This window comes from Arvicola amphibius, chromosome 9, assembly GCF_903992535.2.
Source record: "Arvicola amphibius chromosome 9, mArvAmp1.2, whole genome shotgun sequence".
NCBI lineage: Eukaryota > Metazoa > Chordata > Mammalia > Rodentia > Cricetidae > Arvicola > Arvicola amphibius.
In genome coordinates, this window is record NC_052055.2 from 70,791,751 (window position 1) to 70,808,039 (window position 16,289).

At 52.3% G+C, this 16,289-nt stretch overlaps 1 protein-coding gene across 1 annotated transcript; it reads right to left on the minus strand.

Moving 5' to 3' along the window:
* Positions 1 to 1,761: 1,761 nt before the first annotated feature.
* On the minus strand, positions 1,762 to 15,199 carry Prph2 (peripherin 2). The gene is made up of 3 exons (XM_038344109.1): positions 14,619 to 15,199; positions 5,856 to 6,102; positions 1,762 to 1,974 (listed from the first exon to the last, which is right to left on the minus strand). Exons 1-3 carry the CDS (start codon positions 15,197 to 15,199, stop codon positions 1,762 to 1,764), a joined length of 1,041 nt encoding a protein of 346 aa, XP_038200037.1.
* Positions 15,200 to 16,289: the final 1,090 nt, after the last annotated feature.

Below are 16,289 nucleotides of genomic sequence, written 5' to 3' on the forward strand. Positions count from 1 at the left end.
CTTCTTCTTCTTCTTCTTCTTCTTCTTCTTCTTCTTCTTCTTCTTCTTCTTCTTCTTCTTCTTCTTCTTCTTCTTCTTCTTCTTCTTCTTCTCTTCCTCCTCCTCCTCCTCCTCCTCCTTCCTCCCTCCCTCCCTCCCCTCCTCCTCCTCCTTCTCCTCCTCCTCCTTTTTTGGTTTTAAAAAACAGGGTTTCTCTGTAGCTTTGGGGCCTGTCCTGGAACTCACTCTGTAGACAAGGGTGGTCTTGAACTCACAGAGATCCACCTGCCTCCTCCTGAGTGCTGGGATCAAAGGTGTGCGCCACCACCACCTAGCTGGAACTTACTTTGTAGTAGAAGATGACGTTGAACTCCTGATCCTTCCAAATGCTAGGATCATAGGCACGCGCTGCCAGGCCTGGCTTCTACCTTTTGGACAGGTACCGGCTAGGATTGGACATCTTGTGGTACGTGCTGTTGAATGGACTGAGACAGTCACTTAACAACAGTGAGTTTCATACAATACAGCTTTTAATGTCTCTTAATACGGCTCTTGACAGCATAGTTACACATGGGTCTAAAGCAGTTTTTACCATGGTTCTCAGCCCTCCTGAAGGATGGTGGAAACTCAGGGTCCTCACCAGAGGTGCCTGCCTCAGCCTCTAGGCCAGCCCTTGCTCTGAGGGGCTCAGAAGACTACACTGAGGGCAAATGTGTTGGGTGTATCAGCATCTCTGATTGGGTCTTCCCCCTGAGAGGTGTTCGAACCACACAGTGCACTCCTGCACCAGACTGGCCACCCCCAGCCTGGGTGCCAGCAAAACTCTGCTTCGCTTCCCTTACCACGAGAGCTCGCCTGTCCTTCCTAGAAGAAATGACAACTTCCGCAGGTAATCTAGCGTGGGAAGAAAACCTGTCTCCAGCACTCCCACAGGACTTTGTGGAGAGAAACAGAAGTTTCCAGAGGCTCTTACCCTCCTCTGGACAGTACTAGCCACCTAAGCCCACGTCCCCAAGCCCACCAGAGGGTAAGGCCTGGTCCTCAAGTGGACCCTTGTTTGGTTGTTCCTCCTCTTCCACAGAAGGACAGTAAGCTCACTCTGTTCTTTCTCAGACGAGCAGCAGCGGTGACATACCCAGCACTTTGTGAGTGGAGGGGATGCTGGGATATGCCAGCAGCCCATGGTTCGAGCTGGAGTTAGTGAGGCTAAAGAGAAGGAAGGCCCACTTCTTCACAATTCCTGAATCCTATGTGGAGGTAACCCCGGGGGAGGGGGTGCATTACCCCTCCCCCATTATCATTATATTTATAATGATATTTATCATCATTATTATAAGCAAAACGTGACTGTTAACCCTGTCTTTAAGAAAAGACAACATGGCCCTTAAGTTTTTTTCACCCTTGTGTTTATGTATCAAGTGATTGATGATTCGGATGCAGAACTTGGAACTGAAAAGAGGCAGACACTACCGGGGCAGGGGCCTTAGTGTGGCCAGTCACCTGTGGGAGAGCTGGACTCACACGGGTAGAGATGAATCCTGGGCGGGCCGGCCCATGAGACTGCATGTCCAATGGGAAGGGTCCACTCACTCACATTTGGATGCAGCTGTTTTCACAGATGTTTGTCGCATACCCGAAGGACCCTGAACTTCAGAGCCCACTGTCAAGGAGAGTCAGTAGGTGCCCGGCTTTCTTGGGAAATTCAGGCTTTCAGCTGGACAAGGGGGTATCCACATTTCCTGGAGTCCACTAAGTGTTGAGGAGGGGAGAGACCCCAAGCCATCAGCCAGCCTCTGGGGCCTGGCCTGCGTCTGCGCCTTCGACCTCCACCTGATTGTTCTTGCCCAGCTTCTTAAAGCTCTCCACAAAGGCCTTCCAGGTCTCGGGCACACTTTTCTCCAGCAGCCAGCCCTCACTCTCACACTCAGGGTCCTCGGGGTTGGACACACTTTCCAGCGCCGTGTGCAGGTAGCGGAGTCCGGCAGTAATGCTCACCTGATGGGGAGAGCCAAGACTTAGAGCAGACATGGGGCATAGCTAAGGGTTGGGCTGTTAGGAAAATGTGAGCGCCAGCAACACACATCTCCCCAGGTGTGGTACTAAAATTGATGGTGGCACCAAACCTGGGTTGGTAAAGGCCGGACCCATCCCACCCTGGCCTCCTGTTGTGAGCCCCTGGCCTCCCTCTCCAGCGCCCCATCCCACCCACTCCCTGCAACTGTTAGAACATGTAATATCCTTTGCCTAGATCATCACGGCTCTCCACAGTTGCCTGTTAATCCAGAGCCAACCCTGAGTGAGTGCCCTGCCGCCCCCTCCCTCTCCTTCTTCCTGCCTCCACCTTGCTGGACACAACAGTCCTCCCACCCTTTCACAGTGTGTTTCTTGGCTCATAAGAATGTCAGCAGCGGGGCTGGAGAGATGGCTCAGAGGTTAAGAGCATTGCCTACTCTTCCAGAGGTCCTGAGTTCAATTCCCAGCAACCACATGGTGGCTCACAACCATCTGTAATGAGGTCTGGTGCCCTCTTCTGGCCTGCAGGCATACACACAGACAGAGTATTGCATACATAATAAATAAATAAATATTTAAAAAAAAAAAAAAAAGAATGTCAGCAGCTTCATGGATAGGGTCACAAAGTCACCTCCTGGTTTGGCAACCAAAGTGGCTTGACGGGCAGACATTTGCTGCCAAGAATCAACTTGAGGTTGATTCCCCGTGTGAAAGGAGACAATGGCTGCCGCAGGATGTCCTCTGACCTCCGCAAGTGTGCCCTGGTACACACATGCTCATACATACAAAACGCAAACAAGGTCAGGCTCAGTAACTCACACCTTTAATCCCAGGGCTGGGGAGGCAGAAGTTCAAGGCCAGCCTGGTTTACCAAAGAACTCCAGAACAGTCAGGACTGTGTAGAGAGATCCTGTCTCAAAAAAAAAAAAAAAAACCAAACAAACAAAAGAAGTCATTTCCGATCCTGGAAGAGACTAAGCAGTCAAGAGCTCTTGCTCTTGCCGAGGATCCAGGCTTGGTTCCCTGCAGCCACAGGGCAGCTGGTAACCATCTATAAATTCTGCTTCCAGGGGTCCGACCCCATCTTCTGACCTCCACTGGCACCATGCATGCACACAATACACAGACATGCATGCAGACAACACACACACAAAATAAATCTGAAAAAAATTAAAGTTACTCCTTGTCTGCAAACCCTGCGGTGTGGGGTCATCTATTGTCATTCGTGTGGTGATGAACGAATGTTTGTCACCAGCTGCTTGCATTTCTACACTAGCATCCTCTATGGCAGACCCTAGAGCCAAAAGCACCTGGATTGGCAGCCCAGCCTTGTACTTGCCTGACTGGGAGACTAGGAGACAATGGCTGCACCTTCTGGCTTCCAGATTTCAGCAATGGCAACCGCCTCCCATGAATGGCTGGGCCCCGTGGTGTGTGTCTGTTGGCTGGTGACTGATTTGACAGGTTCTCTCTCTCTCTCTCTCTCTCTCCTCTCTCCTCTTCCTCTCTCCTCCCTCCTCTCTCCCCTCTCTCTCTCTCCCTCTCTCTCTCTCTCTCTCCTCCCTCTCTCTCCTCTCTCTCCCTCTCTCTCCCCTCTCTCTCTTTCTCTCTCTCTCTCCCTCTCCCTCTTCCCCCCTCCCTCCCTTCCCCCTCCCCCCTCTCTCTCTCTCTCTCTCTCTCTCTCTCTCTCTCTCTCTCTCGTATCCCATTCACCGTCTACCCCATGCAGATTCAAGTGCCCTGTGCAGCTCCAGGCTGCTCCCTAGGAGGAGGACTGTCCCCCCTACCCCATACACCTGGCTCATCCAGCGCCCCAGCCCCAGACCACACAGGGTGAGTCAGCACCTCACCAAACATCTGCCAATGGGTGCACTGGGGAGAATTTAACTGTAGGAGCATCTAATCATAGTGACTGGCCAGTCTTAGGGATTGCTGTATGTTGAAAGCTAATAACATGTTCTACAATGGGAAAAGCGACCTCCTGAGAGCAGCCTGCTGCACTTTGACGGCCTCCTGCTGAAGGAGCTGCACCGTGGACTCTGCATCGGCCCTTTTGTGCAGTGCGTTTGCTCATCTCCTGACCAGTGACACAGGTCATGGCCAAGGTCACAACTCTGCCAGCAGCTCTGGCAGCCCAGTGTCTATAGCAGCTCTGTTGACTAGAAGTTGGGGTGTCCAACCAGTCCCTGTGAGCGGGGGTCCAGCAGCAGTGACCTCGGAGGCCAGGTGCTCCTACGGTCTTCAAGGGCAGTCATTTCATCACGGATTTAAACGGTGCTGACTGTCCCCCTGGTGGTAGGCTGCACCCCTCAAGCCATCATTCCCAAGGCTACCTCAAGGTGTCATCAGCTAATAAATGGCCATGAAGTGCTGCCTTTGCCCCATATCAAAAGCCTTTGATGTGGTCCAGCCACGATGTCATTTCACGTGTGGTTTAGACCTAGGTAGATACCTCTTGTCCTCGTCCACGGACTACATAAGAGATTCCAGGATCCGTCTCTGACAGAAGGAAACTCTCAGTTAATGTTTCTGTCTTGATACATTTGGATTTTGGAGCCTGGGTTTTCTGGGGCAGGAATTGCTCTGTGCAGGCACCCTGAGTCACACCTGAGTCACACCTGAGAACCTTGTGGACTGTTCAGCACCCGGAACAGCTCCCAGCACTGGGTGTTGGCAAATGCCCTTCCAAGGAGGAATTGGACAAGGGAGGGGATGGGGCAGGTTGTTGAGTTTCAAGCTCCAGAGCTTCAGAAAGAGGAACTACGTATTGCGGGTGACAGTTAGACCAACATTACACACAACAACACGCGAAGCACAAGTCCACAAAGACCCTATTGACTGAAGGGCCCAGTGACATCACTGTCTATGTCCCCAGAGGTAATGCTGCTGTCCCCATATGACGTATAACCATCTAAGACCTCAGAACAAAAAGCGGAAGCACGAGAGGAACCCCAGGTTGATCTAAGTGAAAAGCCAAACATAAAAGGTTGCGTAGTGCAAGGGCCCAACACAGCACAGAAATGGATAGCTGCCCCAGACTTGGGGTGCTGAGAGTTTCCTCAGGGGGCTATGAAGTGTTTTAGAACTAGACTGAGGTGGCAGACAGGCATTATTATGAATACACTAAATGGCTTGATTTTTGCAGGGCATGGTAGCGCACGCCCTTAATCCCAGCACTTAGCAGGCAGGCACAAGCTGATCTGTGAGTTTGGGGCCAGCCTGGTCTACATGGAGAGTTCCAGAATAGTCAGGGTTATACAGAGAAAGACCCTATATCAAAAAGAAAAAAAGAAGAGCTGGACAGTGGTGGCGCACGCCTTTAATCCCAGCACTCAGAAGGCAGAGGCAGGCAGATCTCTGAGTTCAAAGCCAGCCTGGTCTACAAGAACTAGTTCCAGGACAGGCTCCAAAGTTACAGAGAAACCCTGTCTTGAAAACAAAAAAAGAAACAAAAAACAAAAAGAAAGAAAAATGGAAGAAAAATAAAGAAGGAAAGGTTAATATTATGTTGGTTTTACCTAAATAATTTTGTAAGCAATGATGCCAGGCATGGTGGCACAGACTATGGTCCCAGCTTTAGCGGGGAGGCTGAGGCAGGAGAAAGTAAGTTCAAGGCCAGCATGGGCAACATAGTAAGACTCTGTCTCAACAATAAAAAGAAGTCAGACACAGTGATGGACATGTTTCCTGGCACTTGGGAGGCAGTGCCAACAGAATAAGGAATTCGGGGCTAGCCTTGGCTATGTATCAAGTTCAAAACCAGCCTAGATTACATGAGACCCTGAAGGTTTGCTCCCCAGGTCTGGCTTCACCATGTACAGCCAAGTCAAGCAGGCTCCCTCTCCCTGTCCTCTGTGGCCTACCTCAAAGAGCCAGACCAGGAGTGTGACCACACCCATGGAGTTCATGAGGCTGCTGTAGTAACTCAGCAGGGCGGCCCTGCAGCCCTGCAGCCAGAGGTTGAGCTCCTCAGTTTGGTGGTCATAGCTGTAGTGTGCCGAGTTGTTGGTAAGCTGGTACTGGATGCAGGGCCGTGGTGAGCTGGGGTTGCAGCAGCTGAAAGGAACACCGTCCACCAGGTACCGCCCATCCACGTTGCTCTTGATGCGACTGGAAGAGAAACAGCCTGGTTCAGGACATCTCACGGTATCGGGGCCCCCCGCCCACTGAGAACCGCTTTTCAGTCCTACACAGCCCATCAGCACCCACCACATGGCAGCCTCTGTGCTGGAGCTAGAGACAGAGCAGTGAGCTCTGCCCCCATCCCTGCCCTCCTGGAGTGCATGGTCCATAAGATGGAGGCAGAGGGAACACAGAAATGTACCCAGCCACCCTATGTTGCCAGGCAGGCCCCCAGCTTGTAGGGACTTCTTGGATCCACTCCAGGCCAGTAGGAATTAAGGACCTAGGGTTGAGGTGACTGCTGCTACTGATAGAATTTAACCCCTCACCCCTTCAGCAGCCATCTTTCCCCTTCACAGGCCATTCGTGAGCAAGGCCCTCTCTAGAAAGATGTTTCCGGAAGGCCTGCTCTGGCCCGGGATATGTGCAGAGGCAGGACATGAAGACTGGGGACAGACGCAGCCCCCCTCTAGCCTCACAGCAGAGAAACCTTCCTACCTGCTTTGAAAGATAAGACTGAATCTCCACTCCCTGAACTGCCAAGCGAGGCTCGCAGCCACTCTGTGTGTCTGTGATGGTTCCTTTAGGGTATGCTGTGCCTTCACAGGGATCCAAAATCCAAAAGGAATGAATCTTCACAGTGATCCCTTCGCAGCCCCACAGGTTGTCTGTGCCACCTGACCAGGAGCGACACGGTGTGTGGTGTGTGTGCTCGGCTGGGCACAGTGGGGCACCCTGTGGTCCCAGCCCTTGGGAGGTGCAGGCAGGAGGATTAGGAGTTTAAGGTCATCCTTGGCTACATAGTACATTCAGGGCCAGCTCAGGTTACTTAAGATTCTGTCTCCAAAGATGCATACATGGATAAAGGCTAAAGAGACAGCTCAGATTGGTGAAGTGCTTGGCCACGCAAGCAGAAGGGCCCCAATTCCATCTGCTGCCCTGATGGCTTAGGCTTTAGGGAACCAAACAGATGAATTCCTGGAAGTCACTGGCTAGCCAGAGCAACCTGCCGGGCCAGCACCTGAGGACACCTAAGGTCGCCCTCGGCCCTCCACACACCTGTGTGTCCTCATATCCACAGACGCATGAGCACACGAGCCCATGTACCCTCAAACACATAAAATAAATCAAGCCTGCCTTAGCACCCCATGTGTCAGAGCCCACATGGGGGCTAGCAAGATGGCTCCGTGGGAAAAGGGGCTTGCCAAGCTTGATGCCCGATTCTCGTCACTAGGACCACACAGTAGGAGGAGAAAACAGTTCCACAGGGTGTCTTCTGACCTCCACAGGCACGCCGCAGAACACACATGCCTATGCACACAACACACACACCAGTAATAATAATAACAATTAATAATTATGTTTTGAAATGTAAAGTCCACATGGTTGCTTTACATACTAGCCTTAGGTGTCTTTTTGAATCTGCCAATGGAGAGTGTCCTGAATTTTGTTTGTTTGTTTTCTTGTTTCAGTGAGCTATATCTGTGGCAGCCTGATGTGGGGACGGACCATGTGGTCCATAGGTTTGTTTGTGTAGAATACAGTCGGAGAATCTGTAGAAGTGCCCTGCGCCTATGGATGATCCTGCCCCGTCCCCATCGTCCGTCCTTCTCCCTTGAGAGGCTGTGGCTGTGTCACACGTCCAGCCTCTCACGGGAGATAACCTGCCCCTCCCGGACACGCCCCCTCCCGGCCACGCCCACGGTAGTCCAAGCTTTGCTCCCTGCAGATCCAGTGGATGAAAACTCGCACCTTGGAATCTTGAGTTTTGCTTTGTTTTAAGGGACTTCATCGATATCTTACTTGAGAGGACACGGTCCTCTCACATTTATTATCGTGGGCACAAGCATGTAGCATGGCGCCACGTGGAGATAGATCAGAGGACAACTTGGGGGAGCTGGTTTCCCCTGCCCTCCTCAGTCGATAAGCCGTCTCACTCGCAACCTTCAACTTATCTGAATTTCCATTTTTCTCTTTCCAGGATAAGCTGAGCACCCTTGTGTGTAGACACAGCCGTGGGGCCATTTCGGCCAGACGCCTGCCGCTTTCCCCCCTACGGGTTAGGGCTGTGGGAAGGCTGCACACGGTGGCCTGAGTTATGACGCACCTCCACCCTCCGCGTCCTTCAGCCCTGACATCTATTAGTAGGTAGGGTGCGCTGCCGAAAGAATAGGGATGGCACTAGGTGGCGAGGGCATGAGGCGGGGAAGAGGGGACCACTGACTTTGACTTCTGCCCTGCACAGACCCGCTACCTCAGCTGCACAAAGGGGACTACGTGAGGATCGCGTCCTTAAAGAGGGCGTGGCGTACAGGAAATGAGGAGCACACCTATGGCGCCTCACTGGGCAGAGGCTAAGCACGAGCCATCCTGAGCACCTGGGAAGCCTCTATCGGGCTTTAAAACGAACAGACCAGAGGATTTCACGGGGACACGGACACTTGTGAGCCAGTGGCTGTGGTGCTTGGCCTTTGAGGGCAGCTGCAGAGCAAGGCTCGCGGCGGTGGAGGAGACGAGGGCTGGATAACCCCAGGCTGCCACAGGAGCCATCTGCCTGCTGGCGCCATTATGTACGGGGGAGCATTAACCAGGCCTCGCTTGGCTCCTAAGCTCCTGGAGCTTGAATTGAGCTCAGTGCCTGGCCTGTGCGGTGCTGGGTCAGTGCTGGTTGGGGGTCCCTTGGTAGGGCAGGAAGACAGGTTGGAGGGGTGTTGGCAGGGCCTTCAGATGTCCTTCCTGGGCCTGTGTGAGGTGGCAGGAGCCAATCGCCTCACAGGTAATACAAGTAGCACACTGCTCCCTTGGCTTCTCTCCACCTCAGGCCTTTGAAGAGGACCTTGGAAACCACCAGATTGTTCTGGAGAGGAGGAAGTGGGGTTCTGGGCAGGACAGTGTCTCATCTAAAACCACACAGGTAATTAACAACAACCCACAGCAGTTACCCACTGACTTCCCTATTGTCCTGGAATCTACATGCTTCCCAGGGAGCAGAAGGATGACTTTGAATTTCTGATTCTCCGATTCTCCTGTCTTTACTTCCCAAGTGCTAAGATTACAGGCATGAGCAACCACACCGTTTATGTGGAGCCGGGAAAGGAACCCAAGGCTCCCACCAGGCTAGGTACACATTCTAGCATCTGAGTTCCATCCCAGCCCACTTCTGGGGGCTTCCTCCTGGGGAGACTTAAGTATGAAAGAAACGGGTGGTGATGGTGCCCAGTGTGTGCATTTGATCCCAGCACTTTAAAGGCAGAGGCAGGTGGATCTCTGTGAGTTCAAGCCCATCTTGGTCTACAGAGCGAGTTCCAGGACAGGCTCCAAAGCTACAGAGAAACCCTGTCTCTAAAAAACAAAAACAGAAGAAAATGTAATCCTCTACCTACTCTGTATCTCAGGAACCACTGCCTCGTGCCACCAACCACCCCACCCTACATCACCCCACACCACACCACACACCACACCACACTCCACCACACCCTACCCCACCCCACACCCCACCACACCCCACACCCCATACCACCACACCCCACCCCACATCACCCCACACCACACCACCACCCCACCCCATACCCCACACCACCACACCCCACACCCCATACCACCACACACCACCCCACACTACACCCCACCACACCCCACACCCCACCACACCACACACCCCACCACACCACACAGCACACCACCCCACACTACACCCCACACACCCCACCCCACCACACCCCACACCCCACACCACACCCCACACCACCGCACCCCACCCCACATCACACCACTGCACCCCACCCCACATCACACCACATCACCCCACACCACACCACCCCACACCACCCCACACCACCGCACCCCACCCCACATCACACCACATCACCCCACACCACATCACATCACCCCACACCACACCCCACACCACACCACCACCACCACAGATGTCCCCAAACATCCCCAGCTGGAATGAAGCCAGCACACCTGCTCTCAGTGTATCTGAAGCGAGGGGCAGGTTGACAATCTTGGGGTCAAGGCCAACAGAGACTCTAGTGTGTCCTCATCTCCCCTCTGCCCCTTCCTAAACTTCAGTAAGCAAGATACCCTACTGGTGTCCACAGGGTGTAGCCATGTCTCCCTAACAGGGCGCCCCTTGACAACACACCTCACCGTCTGAAGTGAATCGTGCCTGCCATACTCAAGGAAGAAATCAAAAAAATCAGGTGCCAGAGAGGAGGGAGGAAGTGGGGCAGGAGGAAAAGAAAGCATGCTCTGAGTCCTGGCTATAAGCCCTGTGCCCTAAAGGGCCCCCTGCCTGGATCAACTCTCCACCAAAGTGTCTTAGATTCTAGCTTTTTAGGTAGGTTACCAAGTTCAGAAGTCAAGGGAATGGCCCCATTCCCTGCTGTCCCTCTGCAAACCAAGTAGGGTGAAGTCACAATGCACGGAATGCCTGTGCCCCTCTCCGCCGGCTTTTATGTCTTTCCCTATGGGTTTATCAATTCACCCACCAAATGACACGTTTTCCAGGAGAGTCTGCAGGGTGCCTTGACAGGGCTAGATTCACCTTGGCTGGGGGGCTAGCCTAGAACACAGGCTTTCCCTTAAGACCCTAAGACCCAGTTACCCCCAGGCAGAGTGGGAAACGGATGATATAAATAGCCAGCTCAGCACCTAAGGAGCTCTGTGCCACCTGGCTGTCTTAGGAGGCGAGTGGGGTGAGTGGGGCCCTGATCTGTGCTTGGAAGGAGGGCGGCCCCTAAGTGAACAAGGTGATACCCCAGATGGGGGACCAAGAGGGACCAGAAAAGTCCCACCTTGAGCTTGGCCCTTCCTCCCCCATGCTAAACTCGATTCTTCCTTTGGGACCCAACACCGCAATCTCAGGCAAATGTGACTCTGGAAGATCTCCGTACTGGTCACCTGTGGGAAGTGTGATGGTGGGATATCCCCTGCTAGCTCTGCCCAAGGTAGCACAGGCTATCCCACTATGGTATGAAGTCCTTAGAGGTGTTTCATTCCCACAGTTGTATCATTTGTTTGTTTGTTTGTTTGTTCTTCGAGACAGGGTTTCTTTGTGTAGCACTTACTGTCCTGGAACTCACTCTGTAAACCAGGTTGGCCTGGAACTCAGAGACCTGCCTGCCTCTGCCTTCTGATAAGGTTGTACCTTAACACCAGCTTTGTGCAGAAAAGCCAAACCTGGCCATGGGGCGCTAAGAGAGCAGACAAGGGCAAAGGGCTGAAAGAGGCCTGCTCTGGTTACAGCAACAGGGGTGAGAGCAGCTAGGAGCCTGCCTGAGAGTATCCTTCTTCAGGGAATAGTATGCAGCCGTTAAAAAGATCAAGAACCGGGCGGCAGTGGCGCATGCCTTTAATCCCAGCACTCAGGAGGCAGAGGCAGATGGATCTCTGTAAGTTCAAGTCCAGCCTGGTCTACAGAGTGAGTTCCAGGACAGACTCCAAAGCTACAGAGAAACCATGTCTCAAAAAGCAAAAAACAAAAAACAAAAAAGTGAAAATAAAAGAAAATATGAACATTACTAGACTAAAATGTAAAAAATGTAAAGCCACCTATCAATAATGGATGAGAATCTTTCTTGAATTTTTTATATTTTCTGTTTTTTAAATTATTAATTTGTTTTTTCAAGACCGGGTTTCTCTGTGTAGTCCTGGCTGTCCTCGATCTGTAGACCAGGCTGGCCTTGAACTTGGAGATCTGCCAGGTGCTGCTGGTTTTCTACTGCCACGCCTCCTACCATTGCCAATGATATTTTCTGTATGTACAAAAGGGAAAATTTTTTTCCAGGACAATGGAATTAAGCTAATTGCATCCCACCGGACAGTGGTGGCGCACACCTTTAATCCCAGCGCTTGGGGAGCAGAGGCAGGGGGATCTCTGTGAGTTCCAGACCAGCTTTGGAGAGCAGCTGAAAGGACAACACCTGCCTCCCGGTGAAGCGAGGGAGGGAGGGAGGCAGATGGGCGGGTGTTGAGAAGGTGGACCTGTGGTCAAGCACTTGCGTAGCGTGCCCACGGCCCTGCATCACGCTGATCCCTAGCACTAAGTGGGGAGAGGGAAGGTTCCCTAGGGGACTTTACTGTAACCGTGCTAAATGGCCACAGTGTTCAACATCTCCTACTGACTAGTATACTACACCGCGCACGGTGCTGCCACTCTCCACCAGAGACGCTTCTTTTTACAGCAGCTGATGATTAACACCGAGGCTCACAGCTGGCCAATGGGCAGGGAATGCGAGACTGTTCAGCCCCAAATGGGTCTCCTGTATCACAGCCCTCCTCCCGATGCGCAGGCGTCATCTCGGGAGAAGTGGGCAGAGCGTTCGGGAGCCAATGTTACAGATAAACAGTGCTTTCCAGATGCAACAGGGCAGTTGCACACAAGATGGTAGCAGCTGTTGACCATAGGTGTAAGTAAGATCTGCACAAGCCAGAAAGAGCCCAGCATGGATGGAGAAGTGGTCAGGAATTCCCAACTCTAACTAAGGAGCCATTAGCAACTGATGGCCACTCGGGGAGGGAGGGTCAGTTTTCTTCAGGGAGGTGGGCCCTGAAAAACAATATATCCACGCTCCGGCAGATGGCCAGACACCCACGCTCTAACTGGACTCCATGTAATTAAGAGAGAGGAGAGAGAGACACAGAGAGAGAGAGAGAAAACACATGAAACTGGGAGGAAATAATGGTGGGGACTGGTGTCAGAGGGGAGGGAGTGGACCTGCTCAAAACACTTTACACGCATGTGTCAATTCGAAAAGGAGGACAAAGAAAAGGTTTCCATTCAGAGAGCACATTAGAGAAATGAAAAGAAAGAAATGCGAAAGAGAGAAAAGGAAGCCTTATTCATCTGGTTTTACATTGGCCTCTCATAGTCTCAGGAGTTCTGCTTGGCCCCTGGCTACCATCCTCCTGAGGCGGCTTATGCAAATCATGCCCTCCTATCCTGTCCCCCACAGACCTGTCATCTAGAAAGGGCAGAGCTGGTCACAATCCTCTCCTTGGCTGGGGATTTGTGGCTGTAATCTCCTTCCACAGAGAAAAGGACATCTCAAGCAGTGACCTTCTCTGGGGCTTCCTTCCAAACCTGAGGAGCAAAGCCTCGTCTAAGCTATCAGCAGTCCAGGAACCTCGGGCTTCAAGAGCATTCTGCTGCTGGGTACCCACCAGTTCAGTACACCCTGAGATTTGCCAGAGTTACTCAGAGAAAAGGGCAGCTGGGCGAGGCACTGCCTTGGAACGTCAGCCCCCTCCCTGGAGAGCATCCATGGGGAAGAGCAGCCAGAGCTAAGGCCAAGGCCTGTTCTCAACAGCACCCCCCACCACAGCACTTCGTTTTCACACATGACAAGAATATTTTGGAAAACTGTTGTGCTAAAGAGCTCTGCGGATAAAAGCACTCGCCACGCTTGCCATACGCTCGCCATACCTGACAACCAGGGTATGAACGCCAGGTCCACAGTGGAGAGAAAGACCCGGCTCCCTCTGCGCTTACACTGCCACACTGCATACATGCACACAGATAACAACGCGCTGGGCATGGTTCACATGCACTTGAAAGTCAAAAACAGAAGTATCTCTCCGAGTTCAAGACCAGCCTAGCCAGGCAGCGGTGGCGCACGCCTTTAATCCCAGCACTCGGGAGGCAGAGGCAGGCGGATCTCTGTGAGTTCGAGACCAGCCTGGTCTACAAGAGCTAGTTCCAGGACAGGCTCTAAAAAAGCTGCAGAGAAACCCTGTCTCGAAAAACCAAAAAAAAAAAAAAAAAAAAAAAAGACCAGCCTAGTCTACGTAAGAAGTTCCGGGCAGCCAAACTACATAGTAAGATCCTGACTCAAAATAAAAAGAAAGAGAGAAAGACAGAATAAGCAGGCATTTAATTAGCACCTGCTGTATACCAGACAGACAAATCACATATTCCAATATCTTCCCTTGAAAGATAGAGATGCACAGGGGTGTACAACCTGGCTAAGGTCACAGACCAGTTGAGAACAAAGTACAGTCCAAAGCTGATCTGCTCCCTGAACGTCACAGGAGGACGGTTTACCTCAAACTCTGCCATAACTGAGGACAGGCTCTTTGGCCTTTTCAAGTGCTGAAAACTTGGCAAACCAAGGTGCAAACCAGGAAATTCGATGAGACAGGATAAGCACCAAGGAATATCTGAGTCCAGGTGAGCTCTGAAGGCCCCGTACTTACGGTGTGAAGGGCTCCACATTACGGCTCTCCTCCTGGTAACTCCAGCTCACCTACGCATCTTCACTCCACACCTTTCCCCTGCTCAGCCAGACGCGAGGCTGAGCCAGACGAAGCTGCCATCGTTGAGGGCCAGAGGGCCCAGATGCTGGCAACTTCACATGGTCCAGCATAACGCCCCCGAACTCCCTCCACCACACACACCTCAAAACCCCCGATCGATCCTATACCCAACAGAGAGGAAAATGCCCTGGGCAGGCTAGCCAATCAAACCCTGGGTCTCCCACCCTGGAACGGTGGCTACTCACTCTTTGACTTCTTTGGAGGAAAAGTCCAGGTAGCGATTACTGATCCACTGAATCTCGAACCAGTCCCGGAAGCCGTTGTTGCCGCAGCACCTGAACTCAATCTGAAGCATGTCGATGGTCTTCTTCATGAAGCATCTGCCCGGGGTGTCCGTGTCCCGGTAGTACTTCATCCCATTCTTGAGCCCGGAAGCCAGAGTGCTCTCCAGGGAGCCCCGCAGCAGGAAGCAGCAAAGAGCCACAAGGAAAAGGATGGCGTTGAAGAGGACGCAGACGGCCAGGTACGGCTTCAGCCAGGGTTTCCACTTGGCATACTTGGCAGGGTCCAGAGCGTCATAGCAGATCTTGCCAGCCAGAGAATTGAGGACACAGGACAACACCCCCACCCCTATCAGGGAATTGGGGACAAAGTGGCTTTCGGAGTTATTCATCACTTCGCTCCTCTTGCGGAGCTCAATCTTCAGGAACAGCCCCATGCTGAAGAGGACGATGCCGGCCAACACAGACAGCCAGTTCATCAGCCAGAGCCCCTGGGCCAACTTGACCCGCTTCTTCTGGTCAAACTTGACTTTGAGCAGTGCCATGCTTACCAGGTGGGGTCCAGGTAGCCTCCCACAGTTCAGCTTCCACTCCTAACCCTAGTGAGGTCAGGGGCTAGACCACTTAGGGCCTTAGGAAGAGCACCCTGGGCCCAAGCAGCTGGGAGTTGCCCATCTTGGGGCCTCCCTAGCCAAGGATCCTCGTTAACTCAGTAATGGTAGCAGGAGCTAGTCTAGGCCGCCGCTGTTTCTGCAGCGTCCTTCCCAGCCCAGGAGGGACAGCCCGAACACTGCGGATTAAAAGTGGGATCCACAGTGCAGTTGTTAATCTCTTTAGCCAGGGTCATCCCATTAGAGAAAGCCATGCCAATTCAAAACATGGCTGGGAGGAGCTTCCATGTGTGCACTTGCGGGATCCAGCTCGACTCAAAAGGACTCAAGTTGGCTGAACAGGCTGGACAGTTCCTGCAAGCCACAGTGAGGCTGTTGGGTCTGTGAGTCTGAGAGGAGAGAGGTTGAGCATCTGTGACTGAAGTGGCCCAGTGATTAAGGACACGGCTCAGGCAGAGAGCTCACCCAGGATCCCCAGCACCCACACAGAGGCTCACGACCATCTGTAACTCCAAGGGATCCGACACCTGCTTCTGGCTTCCATGGGCCAGAATTTAAGTGGTACTTCATACTTTAAATTCATACTTCAGGCAAAAGACCCACTCACATGTGATGAGATCACAAAGAAGTAATCCCAGATGCCATCCTCATCTTGAGGGTTGGGAGGATTTTTTTTTATTTTGTTCTTATCTTAGACTGTGTAGCTCTGGCTGGCCTGGAACTTACTGTGTAGACTAGGCTACCTCAAACACAGAGGTACGATTGTGCCTGCCCCTTGAGTGTTGGGATTAAAGACACACACTTGGTTATGTGTAGCAAGTTCAAAGCCAGTGTGAGCTACATGAGGCCCTATCTCAAACAAACAAATAATAAATAAATAACCAACCTAAACAGAAATTGCATTAAGCATCTGTCACCATGGTCACAAAGATAGACATGGGAAGTTTAAATGGCAGTGCATGCCTTTAATCCCAGCACCCCAGAGGCAGAGGCAGAGGCAGGCGGATCTACGAGTTCAAGGCCA

Excerpts from the sequence above, each read along its gene's own strand:
- Prph2 (XM_038344109.1), bottom strand. The coding sequence starts at position 15,199 with ATGGCACTGCTCAAAGTCAAGTTTGACCAGAAGAAGCGGGTCAAGTTG. Across the intron at positions 6,103-14,618 it reads TCCTCCAAAGAAGTCAAAGA|TCGCATCAAGAGCAACGTGG; the intron begins GTGAGTAGCCAC and ends TTTCTCTTCCAG. Across the intron at positions 1,975-5,855 it reads TCCTGGTCTGGCTCTTTGAG|GTGAGCATTACTGCCGGACT; the intron begins GTAGGCCACAGA and ends TCTCCCCATCAG.